At 38.6% G+C, this 19432-nt stretch overlaps 1 protein-coding gene across 1 annotated transcript in view; it reads right to left on the minus strand.

Moving 5' to 3' along the window:
- GALNT8 (polypeptide N-acetylgalactosaminyltransferase 8) overlaps positions 1–18557 on the minus strand; it is a 58686-nt gene extending 40129 nt beyond the window's left edge. The window contains exons 1-2 of the mRNA XM_072799289.1: positions 18020–18557; positions 10536–10833 (exon numbers count right to left, since the gene is read on the minus strand). Of these exons, the coding sequence (XP_072655390.1) occupies positions 10536–10833; positions 18020–18227 (506 nt within the window). The 5' untranslated portion in view covers positions 18228–18557. The remainder of the gene's footprint in view (positions 1–10535; positions 10834–18019) is intronic.
- Between the last annotated feature and the right edge of the window lie 875 nt (positions 18558–19432).

Here is a 19432-nt window from a genome sequence, read left to right on the forward strand (position 1 = left end):
CCTCCCCCAGAAGACCAGCTAGACTGACAACTTCCAGGAGAAGCCAAGGGACTTAAAGTACACAGAATCAGAAGATACTCCCCGGTGGTTCTTTTTTTGTTTTGTTTTGTTTTGTTTTGTTTTGTTTTGCTTTTTGATTTGTTTCCTTCCCCCACCCCCTTTTTTTCTCCTTTCTTTTTCTTTCTCTTTTTCTTCTTTTTTTTTTCTTCCCCTTTTTTTTCTCTTTCTCTTTTCTTTCCTTCTTTCTCTCCTCTCTTTTTCTCTTTTTCCCAATACAACTTGCTTTTGGCCACTCTGCACTAAGCAAAATGACTAGAAGGAAAACCTCACCTCAAAAGAAAGAATCAGAAACAGTCCTCTCTCCCACAGAGTTACAAAATCTGGATTACAATTCAATGTCAGAAAGCCAATTCAGAAGCACTATTATACAGCTACTGGTGGCTCTAGAAAAAAGTATAAAGGACTCAAGAGACTTCATGACTGCAGAATTTAGAGCTAACCAGTCAGAAATTAAAAAATCGAAATAATAGTGAAAGGGAAAATAAGGGAAGGGAGAAGAAATGGGTGGGAAATATCAGAAAGGGAGACAGAACGTAAAGACTGCTAACTCTGGGAAACGAACTAGGGGTGGTAGAAGGGGAGGAGGGCGGGGGGTGGGAGTGAATGGGTGACGGGCACTGGGTGTTATTCTGTATGTTAGTAAATTGAACACCGATAAAAAAAAAAATCAATTGAATGAGATGCAATCCAAACTAGAAGTCCTAACGACGAGGGTTAACGAGGTGGAAGAACGAGTGAGTGACATAGAAGACAAGTTGATAGCAAAGAGGGAAACTGAGGAAAAAAGAGACAAACAATTAAAAGACCATGAGGATAGATTAAGGGAAATAAACGACAGCCTGAGAAAGAAAAACCTACATTTAATTGGGGTTCCCGAGGGCGCCGAAAGGGACAGAGGGCCAGAATATGTATTTGAACAAATTCTAGCTGAAAACTTTCCTAATCTGGGAAGGGAAACAGGCATTCAGATCCAGGAAATAGAGAGATCCCCCCCTAAAATCAATAAAAACCGTTCAACACCTCGACATTTAATAGTGAAGCTTGCAAATTCCAAAGATAAAGAGAAGATCCTTAAAGCAGCTAGAGACAAGAAATCCCTGACTTTTATGGGGAGGAGTATTAGGGTAACAGCAGACCTCTCCACAGAGACCTGGCAGGCCAGAAAGGGCTGGCAGGATATATTCAGGGTCCTAAATGAGAAGAACATGCAACCAAGAATACTTTATCCAGCAAGGCTCTCATTCAAAATGGAAGGAGAGATAAAGAGCTTCCAAGACAGGCAGCAACTAAAAGAATATGTGACCTCCAAACCAGCTCTGCAAGAAATTTTAAGGGGGACTCTTAAAATTCCCCTTTAAGAAGAAGTTCAGTGGAACAGTCCACAAAAACAAGGACTGAATAGATATCATGATGACACTAAACTCATATCTCTCAATAGTAACTCTGAATGTGAATGGGCTTAATGACCCCATCAAAAGGCGCAGGGTTTCAGACTGGATAAAAAAGCAGGACCCATCTATTTGCTGTCTACAAGAGACTCATTTTAGACAGAAGGACACCTACAGCCTGAAATAAAAGGTTGGAGAACCATTTTCCATTCGAATGGTCCTCAAAAGAAAGCAGGGGTAGCCATCCTTATATCAGATAAACTAAAATTTACCCCGAAGACTGTAGTGAGAGATGAAGAGGGACACTATATCATACTTAAAGGATCTATTCAACAAGAGGACTTAACAATCCTCAATATATATGCCCCGAATGTGGGAGCTGCCAAATATATCAATCAATTATTAACCAAAGTGAAGAACAACTTAGATAATAATACACTTATACTTGGTGACTTCAGTCTAGCTCTTTCTATACTTGATAGGTCTTCTAAGCACAACATCCCCAAAGAAACGAGAGCTTTAAATGATACACTGGACCAGATGGATTTCACAGATATCTACAGAACTTTACATCCAAACTCAACTGAATACACATTCTTCTCAAGCGCACATGGAACTTTCTCCAGAATAGACCACATATTGGGTCACAAATCGGGTCTGAACCGATACCAAAAGATTGGGATTGTCCCCTGCATATTCTCAGACCATAATGCCTCGAAATTAGAACTAAATCACAACAAGAAGTTTGGAAGGACCTCAAACACGTGGAGGTTAAGGACCATCCTGCTAAAAGATAAAAGGGTCAACCAGGAAATTAAGGAAGAATTAAAAAGATTCATGGAAACTAATGAGAATGAAGATACAACCGTTCAAAATCTTTGGGATGCAGCAAAAGCAGTCCTAAGGGGGAAATACATCGCAATACAAGCATCCATTCAAAAACTGGAAAGAACTCAAATACAAAAGCTAACCTTACACATAAAGGAGCTAGAGAAAAAACAGCAAATAGATCCTACACCCAAGAGAAGAAGGGAGTTAATAAAGATTCGAGCAGAACTCAACGAAATCGAGACCAGAAGAACTGTGGAACAGATCAACAAAACCAGGAGTTGGTTCTTTGAAAGAATTAACAAGATAGATAAACCATTAGCCAGCCTTATTAAAAAGAAGAGAGAGAAGACTCAAATTAATAAAATCATGAATGAGAAAGGAGAGATCACTACCAACACCAAGGAAATACAAACGATTTTAAAAACATATTATGAACAGCTATACGCCAATAAATTAGGCAATCTAGAAGAAATGGACGCATTCCTGGAAAGCCACAAACTACCAAAACTGGAACAGGAAGAAATAGAAAACCTGAACAGGCCAATAACCAGGGAGGAAATTGAAGCAGTCATCAAAAACCTCCCAAGACACAAAAGTCCAGGGCCAGATGGCTTCCCAGGGGAATTTTATCAAACGTTTAAAGAAGAAACCATACCTATTCTCCTAAAGCTGTTTGGAAAGATAGAAAGAGATGGAGTACTTCCAAATTCGTTCTATGAGGCCAGCATCACCTTAATTCCAAAACCAGACAAAGACCCCACCAAAAAGGAGAATTACAGACCAATATCCCTGATGAACATGGATGCAAAAATTCTCAACAAGATACTGGCCAATAGGATCCAACAATACATTAAAAAAATTATTCACCATGACCAAGTAGGATTTATCCCTGGGACACAAGGCTGGTTCAACACCCGTAAAACAATCAATGTGATTCATCATATCAGCAAGAGAAAAACCAAGAACCATATGATCCTCTCATTGGATGCAGAGAAAGCATTTGACAAAATACAGCATCCATTCCTGATCAAAACTCTTCAGAGTGTAGGGATAGAGGGAACATTCCTCGACATCTTAAAAGCCATCTATGAAAAGCCCACAGCAATTATCATTCTCAATGGGGAAGCACTGGGAGCCTTTCCCCTAAGATCAGGAACAAGACAGGGATGTCCACTCTCACCACTGCTGTTCAACATAGTACTGGAAGTCCTAGCCTCAGCAATCAGACAACAAAAAGACATTAAAGGCATTCAAATTGGCAAAGAAGAAGTCAAACTCTCCCTCTTCGCTGATGACATGATACTCTACATAGAAAACCCAAAAGTCTCCACCCCAAGATTGCTAGAACTCATACAGCAATTCGGTAGCGTGGCAGGATACAAAATCAATGCCCAGAAGTCAGTGGCATTTCTATACACTAACAATGAGACTGAAGAAAGAGAAATTAAGGAGTCAATCCCATTTACAATTGCACCCAAAAACATAAGATACCTAGGAATAAACCTAACCAAAGATGTAAAGGATCTATACCCTCAAAACTATAGAACGCTTCTGAAAGAAATTGAGGAAGACACAAAGAGATGGAAAAATATTCCATGCTCATGGATTGGCAGAATTAATATTGTGAAAATGTCAATGTTACCCAGGGCAATATACACGTTTAATACAATCCCGATCAAAATACCATGGACTTTCTTCAGAGAGTTAGAACAAATTATTTTAAGATTTGTGTGGAATCAGAAAAGACCCCGAATAGCCAGGGGAATTTTAAAAAAGAAAACCATATCTGGGGGCATCACAATGCCAGATTTCAGGTTGTACTACAAAGCTGTGGTCATCAAGACAGTGTGGTACTGGCACAAAAACAGACACATAGATCAATGGAACAGAATAGAGAACCCAGAAGTGGACCCTGAACTTTATGGTCAACTAATATTCGATTAAGGAGGAAAGCCTATTCACTGGAAGAAAGACAGTCTCTTCCATAAATGGTGCTGGGAAAATTGGACATCCACATGCAGAAGAATGAAACTAGACCACTCCCTTGCACCATACACAAAGATAAACTCAAAATGGATGAAAGATCTAAATGTGAGACAAGAGTCCATCAAAATCCTAGAGGAGAACACAGGCAACACCCTTTTTGAACTCAGTCACAGTAACTTCTTGCAAGATACATCCAGGAAGGCAAAAGAAACAAAAGCAAAAATGAACTATTGGGACTTCATCAAGATAAGAAGCTTTTGCACAGCAAAAGAAACAGTCAACAAAACTAAAAGACAACCTGCAGAATGGGAGAAGATAATTGCAAATGACGTATCAGATAAAGGGCTAGTTTCCAAGATCTATAAAGAACTTCTTAAACTCAACACCAAAGAAACAAACAATCCAATCATGAAATGGGCAAAAGACATGAACAGAAATCTCACAGAGGAAGACATAGACATGGCCAACAAGCACATGAGAAAATGCTCTGCATCACTTGCCATCAGGGAAATACAAATCAAAACCACAATGAGAGACCACCTCACACCAGTGAGAATGGGGAACATTAACAAGGCAGGAAACAACAAATGTTGGAGAGGATGCGGAGAAAAGGGAACCCTCTTGCACTGTTGGTGGGAATGTGAACTGGTGCAGCCACTCTGGAAAACTGTGTGGAGGTTCCTCAAAGAGTTAAAAATAGACCTGTCCTACGACCCAGCAATTGCATTGTTGGGGATTTACCCCAAAGATACAAATGCAATGAAACGCCGGGACACCTGCACCCCGATGTTTATAGCAGCAATGGCCACGATAGCCAAACTGTGGAAGGAGCCTCGGTGTCCAACGAAAGATGAATGGATAAAGAAGATGTGGTTTATGTATACAATGGAATATTACTCAGCTATTAGAAATGACAAATACCCCCCATTTGCTTCAACGTGGATGGAACTGGAGGGTATTATGCTGAGTGAAGTAAGCCAGTCGGAGAAGGACAAACATTATATGTTCTCATTCATTTGGGGAATATAAATAATAGTGAAAGGGAATATAAGGGAAGGGGGAAGAAATGTGTGGGAAATATCAGAAAGGGAGACAGAACGTAAAGACTGCTAACTCTGGGAAACGAACTAAGGGTGGTAGAAGGGGAGGAGGGCGGGGGGTGGGAGTGAATGGGTGACGAGCACTGGGGGTTATTCTGTATGTTAGTAAATTGAACACCAATAAAAACTAAATTAAAAAAAAATTAAAAAAAAGACATTTGGAAATAGACAAGCACTAAGAGAATTCATTGGTAGCAAACCCATCTTGCAAGAAATACTAAGTTCCTGAGCCTGAAAACAAGCAATCCCAGACAGTAGTAACTCAGCACACATACACACACACACACGCGCGCACGCGCGCAAGCGGACAAAGAGCATCAGAAAAGGTAATTGCATAGTTATAAAAGACAGTATAAATGTCTATTTATTCTCTTAACTGATTTTAAAAGTAATTATATTTTTTAAAAATGTATCTAACTGTTGGGCCTATAAGATATAGTAACTTAATATACTTGACAATAACAACACAAAAGAGGTGGATGGGAGCAAAGCTGCATTGAAGTAGGAGAATGACACCAGATGGTAAATTGAATCCACAGGAACAAGCGTAGAGAATCAGACATGGCAACTAAGAAGATAAATATAACAAACTTCATAAATTCATACTTCCTCTCCTTTTTCTCATTTTAATAGACATAAAATTATATAAAGTGATAATAACAGTATATTTTTGACTTTGTACCATACTTATATGTAATGTGATAACAATAATAGCAAGAAAGGAGGAAGATGGAATAAAGCTATATATGACTAACTTTCCTATATATCATTGGAATAAGTCTAAGTAGATTCTTTTTTTTTTTTTTTTTTTTTATTATTTATTTATTTAAGTCACAGACAGAGAGAGAGAGAGAGGCAGAGACACAGGCAGAGAGAGAAGCAGGCTCCATGCACCAGGAGCCCGATGTGGGATTCGATCCCGGGTCTCCAGGATCGCGCCCTGGGCCAAAGGCAGGCGCCAAACCGCTGCGCCACCCAGGGATCCCAGTCTAAGTAGATTCTGATAAGATGTACACAATATGCCCTAGAACAGTCATTAAGAAAATAACTATAAAATATACTGAAAACAATTAAAATGATAGTATTATTACATTGGAAAATATTCACTTAACACAAGAAACAAGCAGTAAAGGATTAAAGGAAAAAGATATGAGACATTAGAAAGCAAAGATAGATTGGCAGACATAAATCCAACTATATCAATAAAAATATTAAATTTAAATGAATTAAACCATCCAATCAAAAGGTATGAATGTCAGATTGTATTTTTTAAATCCAGCTATATCTTCAGGAAATACATTTTAGATAAAAAGACAAAAATAGATTGAAAGTAAAAGATATGCAAATAGCAACCATATGAAAGTTAGAGTGGTTATACTGATATCAGACAAAATACATGTTAAAATAAAAATCTTAGTAGTGATAAAGCAGAGATTTATAACAATAAGAAGATCAATTCATCAAGAAGATAAGACAATTGTAAAGATATACATATAGCAACAGAGTCCCAAAGCACATGAAATAAAAACTGACAGAATTGAAGGAAGTAATAAGCAATTGAACAATAATCCCTAGAGATGTAAATATCCCACTTTCAATAATAGATACAATGAGGCAGAAGATAAACAAGGAAGGATTAGGCAGAAAATTAAATGACACTACAAACCAACTAGGTCTGATAGACATTGAGAGAACATTCTACCCAATAACAGTCTAAGACTTTCAACTACACATACAACATTCTTCAGAAGAAACCATTTGCTAGCATACAAAATAAGCCTTAATATATTTTAAAGATTAAATTAATACAAACTATAAATCTCTGATCACAATGGAGTGACATTAGAGATAAAAACAGAAAAAAAGGAAAATTCACAAATATGTGGAAATTAAACAATACATTCCTAAGTAGCTATTGGGCTAAAAAAATTATAAGAGAAATTAGAAAATACATTGAGATGACAGAAAAAACAAAGTACAATATACCAATACTTATGGTAAAGCTAAAGAAGAGCTAGGAAAGAAATTCATAAGCTGTCAATAAGTATAGTTTTTAAAAAGGAAAGATCTCAAATCCAATAATCTAGCTTTCCACTTTAAGAAAATAGAAAGCACAAACTAAATCCCAAGCAAGGAGAAGGAAGGAAAAAATAAAGTTGAGAGTAGAAATACATCAAATACAGAATAGATGTAACTGTAGACAGTTGGTGAAAATTTCATTCTCTGAATACATCAACAAAATTTACAAATGTTTAGCTCAACTGACCAAGAAAATGATAAACAATATTCAAATTACTAAAATTAAGAATTAAAGTATGACATCCCTATTAACTTTCCAGAAATACAAGATTGTAAGGGAATACTATAAACAATCTTCCCACAAATTAGAAAATTTAGAGGAGATGGACAAATTCCCAAAAATACACAAATAATCAAAAGTGACTCAAGAATAAATAGAAATCTATTGTGGATAGTGCTGCTATAAATATTGGGGTGCATGGGGCTCTTTGGATCATTATTTTGTAACTTTTGGATAAAAACCTAATACTGCAATTGCTAGGTCATAGGGTAATTCTATTTTTAACTTCTATTCTCAAACCCAAAACTTTGTGGGTTTTGTTTTGCTTTGTTTTATTTTTTTATTTTTTTGCTTTCAACAGTCTTCCATATTTTTTTTGTATATTTTTTTTTATTGGAGTTCAATTTGCCAACATATAGTATAACACCCAGTGCTCATCCTGTCAAGTCCCCCCCTCAGTGTTTTGGGATTTTTTTTTTGTTTACAATTTTATTTATTTATTCATGACACACACACACACACACACACACACACACACACACACACACACACAGGTAGAGACACAGGCAGAAGGAGAAGCAGGCTCCACACGGGGAGTCCGATGTGGGACTCAATCCTGGGACTCCTGGATCACGCCCTAGGCTAAAGGCAGGCACTAAACTGCTGAGCTACCCAGGGATCCCCAAACCCAAAACAATGTTGAAAGAAATTGAAGAAAACCAAAAAATGCAAATACTTTCTATGTTCATGGATTGAAAGACTTAACTGCTAATATGACTGATCTACAGATTCAATCCAGTCTCTTTCAAAATCCTGCTAGTTTGTTTGCAGAAACTGACTGGTTAATCCTAAAATTCATATGGAAATTCAAAGTCCCAGAATAGCTAAAACAATCTTGAATAAGAAGAAAATCAGAAGACTCATACTTCTTGATTTAAAAACTTACTACAAAAGCTACAGTTGTCAAGTCAGTAAATTACCAGCATAAGGAATAGAGCTATAAATCAATGAAATAGGATTGATATCTAGAAATAAATTCTTACATTTATGACCAAGTGATTTTGACAAGGGTGCCAAGATAATCTAATGTGGAAAAAGCAGTCTCTTCAACAAAGGGTGCTAGGACAGTTGGATAGTCACATGCAAAAAAAAAAAAAAAAAGGGATCCTAGATCACACCATGTCCAAAAATTATTTTTAAATGGATCAAAGACCTAAATATAAGATTAACACTATAAAACTCTGAGGAATAAAAGGCATAAATCTCCATGACTTTGCATAAGGCATTAGTCTCTTAGATATGACAACCAATGCACAACCAAAGAAAAAATTAGATAAATTGGGCATAATCAAATTAATAACCTTTGTGTAACTAAGAAAACCATGAAGAAAGTGAAAAGACAATTCACAAGGGAGAAAACATTTATAAATCATATGTCTGATTGGAATTTGTATCTAGAATATATAAAGAGCCCTTGTAGCTCAGTAAGAAAAAGATAAACTAATTTTTAAAAGGAGAAAGTGTCTGAATAGACATTTCTCCAAAGAAGATGTACAAATAGTAATTATGCACATGAAAAAATGTTCAGCATCATTAAACATCAAGAAAATTCAAATGAAGACCACAATGATATACTGCCTCACATCACTAGAAGGTCTATGATCAAAAGACAAATAATAACAAATGTTGGTGAGGATGTAGAAAAAACAGGACTCTCATCTACTGCCTGAGAGAATGTACAATGATGCAGTCACTTTGGAAAACAGTCTGGCAGTTCTTTAGATGTTAAATATAGAGTTATCACATAACCCAGAAATTATACTTCTAGAGTTAAACCAAGAAAACTGAAGACATATGTCCACACAAAAACTTATGCATGAATGTTCATAGCAGTATTATTCCTAATAGTCAAAAAGTAGAAATAATCCAAATGTCCACTAACTGGTGAATAGATAAACAAAATGTGTACTTGTACAAAGGAATATTATTTGACAGTAATAGGAGTGAAGTATTGATACATACTATAACATGAATGTAACTCGAAAACATTATTCCAAGTGAAAAAAGCCAGTCATGAAAGACTCATACATAAATATTATTCCATTTATATGAAATGTAGAGAATAGGTAAAAATCCATAAGGACAGAAAGTAGATTTGGTTGCCTAGGGATGAGCAATTACGGGTAAACTGGGAGGGGTTGTTAATGGGTAGAGGATTTTTTTTCAAAGTAATGAAAATGTTTTAAAATTGATTATGGTGATGGTGTACCACTCTGTAAATATACTAAAAACCATTACATTGCACACTTTAAGGAATTGTGTATGAATTATATTTCAACAAAACTGTTATTTTTAAAACTTCTGAAGGACGGTGGGAAAAGCAAAGAAAGAATAAGCAATGGGAAGAAGAAACTGATGGAGAAAGAAAGAAAAGGCTCTTTAAATTAGAGTTAATAGCAAAGAGGAATTCACACACAGAATTTGAGGAAAACACCAGGGGAGGAAGTAGAGCTATTAATACGTTCAATGTAACTTGCCCAAGTCTTTCCTCAGTCCCCTCATCTGTACAATTATGAATTAGACTCATCATCAGAATCCTCAAGGATCTGTTTCCCCAAGATCTCAGCCCATCTCCAAGGGGCTGTAAACATTTGGACCAGTCAGTTGCCCTCTCTATACTGCCATTACAAAGAGGATTAAAAACAAGAACTCTGCTCAAACAGCCTGCCAGAACTTTCTAATACTCCAAACTTCTTCCCCATCGATTCTCCACTCCTCAAACCTCTTTCAACCCTTGACTTTCACTTCTTCCAAAGCTCATCCTCCAATTAAACCTAAGTCCCTTGGCAACCCAAACATGGTCCTTCCTACCTGGAATCTCGCGTGTCTGGGATGGTGCGATTGAGTGGTAACTGGTTACTGAGGTAAACATTGTAGCCAAACTCCTGGAAAAGATCCTCAGCCTTTTTCTGCTGGGCCTCTGAAAGATCCTCACCCCACTGCCTGAAAAGCTGTGAATCTGGAAACAGTATCTCTTTGGGTTTGTGCTCCTTGGTCTCACTTGCTTTGACTTTCAGTGTCTTTTGAACAGGATGTTCTTCATATTTCACCCTCTCCACTGTATTGTCCACATTTTCTTCTTGCTTCATAGCCAATTTCATACTTTCTTCTGCAAATGAAAGGCAGGTAAGAGAATATTTCAGGTAATCCTGGGCATTGTCTTCCATACAAATTTTCTTTTTTTTTCCTAATAAATTTATTTTTTATTGGTGTTCAATTTACCAACATACAGAATAACACCCAGTGCTCATCCCGTCAAGTGCCCCCCTCAGTGCCCGTCACCCATTCACCACCACCCCCCGCCCTCTGCCCCTTCCACCACCCCTAGTTCGTACAAATTTTCTTAAAATGTTTTACTCTCCAAATTCTGAAATATGCAATCTCTTGTCCCAGGGGATGAAGTATATCAAGGGAATTTGTCAGAGCTATGCAAGGCTGTCCTGGCCAGGTGTGCACTAGAAAACATCTATCCTAAACCTTTAACAGAGTTTATCCATCCTGAGTCCCACACCTTTAAGTCTTCTCTAGGAGCCGTGTCCTGAGAAACAGATTGATGATGAGCCAACATTTTTCAGAATAAGCCCAAGAAACACTTACATCAGAATTGTCTGCAATGATCATTTTAAAATGCAGAAGGGGAGGTGGATGGGTGACAGGCATTAAGAAGGGCACATGATGAGATGAGCACTGGGTATTATACTGTATATTGGCAAATTGAATTTAAATTTAAAAAAATTTTAATGTGGGCATTCAGACTTAACTTCAAATCAACTAAATCAGAATCATAGAGCCAGGTAGAGATAGGGAAAAGAGAAATTTCAGAATCTGCATTTTTAACAAAACCAAGGAATAATTCTTTTGTACAATGAAATTTGTGAAACATCATACTACAATATCAGTGGCTAACAAATTGAGATCTATTCCAACCTCTACCATTATCCACCATTCCCTTCATTTATATATTAGATCTGCCAAGAATTTTTAAACTGGAAATGTCCTTATCCCACATTTTCCAACCTGCTTAATCATAAGAATGTCTTCAAAAGTTAGTTAAAAATACAAAATCCCAGATCTCCCCCAGAGATTCTGATTCAGTAGGTCTGGAGTGGAGCCTGGGAATATGAATTTTTAACAATTGCTCCAGATAAATCTAATGGTGACGTTAATTTAAGAGACACCGTTTAAAAAAAAAAGAAGACAGAAAAAAAAAAAAAGAAGAAGAAGAAGAAGAACAGTGACAGACACAGGCAGAGGACACTTTTATACAGATGAGGGCTTCTAGTGTCCATAACATCAGAGTACTTTTCTATTCATTATTTATGTCACCTTTACAACAATCCTGTAAGATTTCTGTTTGGGGAGTCACAGTCTGTACCTCAAGCTCAATTCTATGGACTCCACAGAGAAAGAAAAAAAGTAGACTATTTAATGTAAGTGCTTCTACCTGCCAGTCCACTCAAAGACCCAATGCCCCTAAATTAATGATGAAGATATAATTAACCCATCTAATTTGGATACTTTTCAGAGTGCTATTAATAGCTATGCAACAAGTATCACCAGGAGAACAGCAGGACCTTTCTAGGCAAATCAAGATTTACCATCACCCCGCCCAAAGGAAGCAGGAGAATCTTGTATCTCACAAAGAGCCAGCTGGCTCTGCTACCACCATTTTTCTCTCAATGAATACTCTCTGCATCATGGAATTACAAATGGGATCCAACAAGCTCATCCCGCCTGTCTCCCAAATATTACCTTGTTCATCATCCTCTATCCCCTCTTGTCCTTGGTGATCCCGTCTATCCCGAGGGCTTTGTCTTTTACCTCAAGGCCGCTATCATCCCTGACACACAATCTGTAGTGCTAGAGTCAGACTGCCTGAATTGGAAAGTCACCTCTGCCACCAAGCAATTGCATGGCCTAAGGAGAGCATCTTAACCTCTCTGTTTCTGCAACTGTAGAATGGGGATAATCACAGCTGCATTTACTGCATAGATTTTGATAATTAAATGAGTTTGTGCACATAAAGCAGTTAAAACTGTACTTGTCACTTAATACTCAATGTTGGTCATCATCATCATCATCACTTTCACCTCAAATATCTATTGGAGATGTCTATCATTTTCATTTTACTGTTTCCCAAGTTCCCTAGGTTCCTTAACAACTGAACTCATCACCTTTCCCACAAATCTCCTGAGACTACTTCTCTATTTTTACAAATATTACCAACCATTGTGCTCCCACCTACCCAATTCCCAAAACTCAGGTCTCCTTTGACTATTTCCTCATCTCCATTCAGTTGCCTGTGTGTGTAGAGCATGCCTCCTCACGGTAAGATTCATCCTTTTCTTTTCATTCCACTCCTGTCCAATTCCCTATTGGCTCATCTAGACTATCAATTCACCAAAGACTTATTGAGCATCTCCTCTGTCTAGTTAAGGAGAGTGGCAAAAAGACAGGCTGATCCTACCCAACAATTTACCACATAGATGTTAAAAGTCCAGGCTCCTGAGCCAGGGGCAGCCCTACCCCTTCCTATCTGTGTGATCTTGGCCAGGGGATTTCTCTTCTTGGTGTATTAGATTTATCAAGTACCTTACAGGATTTCTCTGATAACTAAGTGGATTAATACATATCAAGTGCTAAGGACAGAGCCTGGCACACAATAAAATTTGGCTATCATTCTATTTTCTCTACTTCCTTTTCTAGGGGAGGAGTGGGGAGAAGTGAGAAAGGGGATTCGGAAAAATGAGAAACTTTTTAAATTGCTATCATAAGAAATGGAAGTAAAACCTGATTTGTGAGACATAGAGGCACCATGGTGCCAAAGAGGGCCAGCTGGGGCAAGTGACCATGAATTTGTAGTGGCTCAGTTATGAGAAATCTTTTAGCAGTACCAAGCATTTGGGCAAAGGTACAGAGAAAGTGGACAATTGATTTTGCAGAGTGTTAGGGGTTCTTAGGAGGGCACAATGGAACAAGTGTGCAATGGAGTTGTAAATAGTGCAAAGAGCAGAGTTGGAGAAATGGTACTAGAGAGAAAATGGTTATGGAGAAAAATTGGATGGATGTGCTGCAATCATGAGGTTTCAATCAGGAATGGACAGTTTGCCATTTCTGAGATGAACAATCTGAGAGAAGACAAAGTCCAGAATGCAATATAAAAATGTGAGGATGTAGGTAAAAAACTCATTCATCAGGAATGAGTTTGCCATTTCTGAGATGAACAATTCTGAGAGAAGACAAAGTCCAGAATGCAATATAAAAATGTGAGGATGTAGGTAAAAAACTTCACAGGTGGGAAGGGCAAGGTATTGAATGATGACACTGTATCTCCCAGGGGGGATAGCAGGTTTAGAGGCAGAAACAAAGACTGAATCAGAAGCCATTACAAAGTCTGTAATGAGTGAGAAAACTTGTCAGGGAGGTTAACCAGAGAAATGTTAATAGAAGAAAGAGGGCAGCCAGGTTTTCATAATGAGGGCTACTGTAACAGACTTCTGACTCTCCTGAATCAGACCAAACCTAGAGCTGATTAATATTTCCCAAGCCCAACATGGATTATGACACTCCTCAGCACTAAACGCCAAAATGATAATCAAGGCACTCCACCATAAGGACCTACTTAGCTTCCACCAGTCCCCCACTAAACCAGTGGGGCATAAAACTGGACCAAAGGGGGCAGCCCGGGTGGCTCAGCGGTTTAGCTCCACCTTCAGTCCAGGGCGTGATTCTGGAGACCCGGGATCTGAGTCCCGCATCCGGCACTCTGCATGGAGCCTGCTTCTCCCTCTGCCTGCGTCTCTGCCTCTCTCTCTCTCTCTCTCTCTCTCTCTCTCTCATAAATAAATCTTAAAAAAACTGGACCAAAGGGAAGGAGAAATAACCAGGAAAGAGCTTAAGGCAAAAAGGGGATGGGCAAAGCAAACTTGGTTGATCTCTTATAAATGCTCATGTGGGTACCAAGTGTATATGCTTTAGTGGAAAATAAAAATGAGAGCAGAATTTTTATACTTTTCCAAATTGAATAGTATTTTTATTCAAACTCTTTTGTACTAAGTATATGAGCGTCATAGGGTGGTCTTGGATTCTCTGTACCTTTGAATTCCCCAAGGTTACTCTTGGGGAATATCTGATTTTTCTCTTTCATCGATGTTGTCAATGGGAAATTGTTTGGACCTAGCTGGTTGTAAGTGCAGAGTCCAGCAGGATGAATACATTGTCACTAGACCATCCTCATGACTTATACTGAAAATTTCCAGAACACAAATGGGGCACACCCAATATTATCTCTGTAGCAGGACTTTAAAGTACCCTTAGGGAGGCTCCAGAAAATTGGTTTAGAGTCATCAACCCCTCCCAAAATTATCATTATGTGTTTGCTTTAGTTCTTGATAGTATTCATAATTTTTGTAGGCATCTTTATTGACTTATGATTTTTGTCAATCTTCTTGGAAGCAATGAGCAACCAGGATTATTGGTAATTGAACAGGCTATCAATTTCAGGAAGTGTTTTAGGAAAGAAGAGCATTCGTGATCTGGAAACAGGGTCCAGAAGACATTCTGAAATTTCAGGTGGTAGGAAGTCCCTAGCACCATATCATTTTAGAATAAATAAAGGGAGAAGCACCAAGAATAACAAGAAAAGAAGGAACTGGGCAGCCTGGGTGGCTCAGTGGTTTAAGGGCCTGCCTTCCGCCCAGGGTGTGATCTTGGAGTCCCAGGATTGAGTCCCACGTCAGAATCCCTGCATGGAGCCTGCTCCTCCCTCTGCCTGTGTCTCTGCCTCTCTCTCTCTCTCTCTCTCTCTCTCTCTGTGTGTGTGTGTGTGTGTGTGTGTCTATCATGAATAAATAAATAAAATCTTAAAAAAAAAGAAAGAAAAGAAAAGAGAAGAGAAGAAAGAAAAGAAAAGAAAAGAAAAGAAAAGAAAAGAAAAGAAAAGAAAAGAAAAGAAAAAAGAAAAGAAAAGAAAAGAAGAAAAGAAAAGAAGGAACTGGTCCTTGCGAATAAGGAAGGAGAAGTACACTTGATGGCTCTGGGTGGTTCCCAAGGCACACTGTGTCCCAGCTGAAGGAAAGAGTAGCCAGGCTTCTCTGCTATTATAAGGCCAGAGGAGGCTGAGCCAGTAGAATGAGCCCTAGGGTTGAGTGAGAGAGTTCTGATGTGGTCTGGGTGCTCTGCCCCAGAGTAACAGTGACTGGTTAGGTACACAGGCATTCTCTCATGAAGCTGCTTTAAGCATATTTGCATAGTTAATGTTAATCCACTGGGATGTGCTCAAAGTCAGGGCTTCTGGGTCTGACAATCTTCTCTGTATTTCATCTGCTTTCTTGCCTTGTACCCCTCTTCCCTTCATCCTTGTCTGCCTGTCTTCTGTTTTCTCCTTCCCACAGTCATTTGTTTATTGATTCATCCATTAATCTCCACATGCCAGGTACAGGGAATAGAGTAGTAAGACACTCTATAAAACACTCACTAAACCAGCCCTCCATAAATTTGAAACTTGCCTTCCATAAATTTGTACCACAATAAAATATGATGAATCTAATGAGGGAGGATGTAGATGGTGCTATTGTGTTTTTTCTCTCTCCCCTCATCATGTTTTCCATTTTTCCTCCAGTGTCCATATGAATTCTTCCTTTTGCTTCTCCTGTCTGTTCTTCCATCTATCTCTTGGCCTCACTCTGAACCCTGGCAATGCACAGTTCTCATTATAAAAGGCATTTTATCCCTGACTCCAACTTCCTCATGTGCACACACGCTCATATCTGTGAAGTCACTTTCCTGCTCACATATTCAATACTCTCCTTCAGGGGCACAAACATTAAATCCCTGTCACTTGGGACCAGAGGAAATACAACTGCTTCCCCTCACTGGGGTCAGATTCTGAGACACATAAAATTCAGAAGGATTAGAGTTTCATGGTGAGCCAGAATAAAAAATAAACCCCTGAAAAAAAAATGTTTAAACCCCAGAATTCATCAGAATTCATGGGAAGAGGTTAAAATTTGGTAAACTTTGAGGGAATCCTGTTAAATTGAATAAGTCAGACAGAAAAAGACAAATATTATAAGATCTCATATATATGTGGAATCTAAAAAAAAAAAAAAAAAGACATGGTGGGGAATGAGCTCATAGGTACAGAGAACAAATTGGTGATTGTGTGGTTGTAAGGGGCAAGGTATGGGGGTGGGTGAAATGAGTAAAGGGTGTCAAAAGGCACAAACTTCCAGTTATAGGAGTGCCAGGTGGCTCAATAGATTAAGCATCTGCCTGCAGCTCAGGTCATGATACCAGGGTCCTGGGATCTGGGATAGAGTCCCAGATTGGACTCCCTGCTTGGCAGGATGGCTGCTTCTCCCTTTTGGCTCCCCTGCTTGTGCTTTTTCTCTCTTTCTTTCTCTCTCTCTCTCTGTTAAATATATAAATAAAATCTTTTAAAACATCAAATTAAAAATTTAGAAAAACAAACTTATGGTTATTAAATAAGTTATGGGATGCAATGTGCAGCATTGTGACTATAGTTTGTAACTATGTGATGATGCAAATTGACTAGATTTACTATGGTGATCATTTCACAATATATATGGATATTGAACCATTGTGTTGTATACCTGAAACTAATATAATGTTAGATGTCAGTTATACCTCAACTTAAAAACAGAGGTAAAAATGTGATACACATCAGTTTACTACATTTCTGCATATATTTTATAACCATGTGAGATCCGGCAGGTAACCTCTCATCTCCATTTACAGATCCAGAGTCTGCAGCTGATAGAGGTAAGCACTTGCTTATCATGGCCATATTAGGATTCAATCCTAGGTCCTCTAACAAGTCCCCATTAATTCCTGATGGGAGCTCACAGCAACATGGATGAGAGGCCTTTGTCCCAGAAATTGTCACCTCTGTTTAACATCTCCTGCCACACAAAGGCCTAAGGACAGGCTGTACCTAGTTATTCTTGAGCCTCTCAGGGATTTTTATACTGGGGCTCAATCTCCCTGCCCACATGCATGTACGTGTGATCATGTGTATGTACAAATGTATACATACATACACCACTCACAAAGACACATCCTGCTCCCCTCCATTCAACTACTTGCTCTGATTCCCACTAATTCTCACTTACCTCCCATTTGGAGGGATAGAATTCAATGTCAGGTGCTTAATTGAGCAATTGAGAAATAAGAATGTGATCTCTCACTTATTATTTCTTCCATGCCCCTTTTTTTCTAAGTGCCCTAAACACACACACACACACACACCCTCAAACTTAATGTTATAAACTTACTCAGATTCTGCAAGTACACCTCCAAGTGAGAGAGTCTCTCGATCACTGTCCTGTTCCATTCAGACAGAGGCAAATGAAGCTGCTTTTGGAGATCTCCCCAAATCAACTTTTGTAAAGTCCTCTTGGTATAAAATGCCAGGAAGACATTGGTGGCTATAACCAGAGCCAGCGCAAAGCAGGGGATTTTGAGAACATTTCTCCTGGGCATTATACTCTGCCTCTGATACTGCCACGTCCTAGGGGCCTGAATGTATCACTGCCCAGGTAAGCTAAGGATCACAATCAGCTGAGCTTTATCTCTGCCGACTGCTGCCTGCTAAGCCAGATATTCTTTGACTAGAAAAGCTGTCACAAGCTGCTTGGCTTCTCCCTGAGCAATGTCAGGTGTGTGGAGTGTGCCAGAGTAGCCACCCAATGACTGGGAGGGCACCTGGGCACACCTTGCACTGTCTTAGAAGTCAGGTTGATGCTTGCTCTTGGAGCTACCTCAGGCTGTGGCGAGGAAGGCTTTTCTCTCTTTGTTTTATTTCATTTTATTTTGGTTTTTAATGTTCTCTCTCTCTGGTGAAATTACTCTCTGAAAGGGAAAAATAATTTTAAAAAATAATCCCCAAAAATGGGAAGCTTCTTTACTATATGCTTTTTTATATAAATATATTTTTTAAAAAGAAAATAAATAAATATATATTTTTATTGAAGTTCAATTTGCCAACATATAGTTTAACACCCAGTGCTCATTCCGTCAAGTGCCCTCCTCAGTGCCCATCACCCAGTCACCCCAACCCCGCCCTCGCCCGCCTATACGCTTTTTGAGAACAAGAATCATATCTCAGATGTCCTTTTACCTAACTTTATGGGATCTTGAACATAGTAGATTTGCAGCAAATGCTACTTCAACAAACTTGAGGAAAGACTGTTACCCGCTGGTCTACTTAGAAGCAGGTGGGTGATCTGGAAGCAGCCCCTGAGGGTAAGCCCCAGGAGATGGTCGTGCTTCACTGATCCTATGCTCTTCTTGTCATCTGTGCAGCTTCATACAACATGGTTCTACTCTGTCCCAACTTCCAGTAACTCTTCTGCTTCCACACCTCACAGTCACTATATGTTTGGACAAATCACCTAATCATATCATTATAGGTTAAACACTTCAAAGTTTTCCCCAGAACCAAAAACTCAAAGTTATCATTCTAGTGTTGGATCCCTCCATAATCACATCTCCCACCGATGCCAGCTCGTTGGACTCTTTACTTAGGTTCCCGAACATGGTATATGCAGACAAGAGCCAAAATAAACATGTGGATTAAAGTAAACATGTGTGGATTTTGGAAAATTAGGTAAAATGAAAAAGAATAAAATGAAAAGCAATAAGGTAGGATTCTTATCAATCAATTATTAACCAAAGTGAAGAAATAC

The sequence above is a fragment of the Canis lupus genome, chromosome 25 (assembly GCF_048164855.1).
Source record: "Canis lupus baileyi chromosome 25, mCanLup2.hap1, whole genome shotgun sequence".
Lineage (NCBI taxonomy): Eukaryota > Metazoa > Chordata > Mammalia > Carnivora > Canidae > Canis > Canis lupus.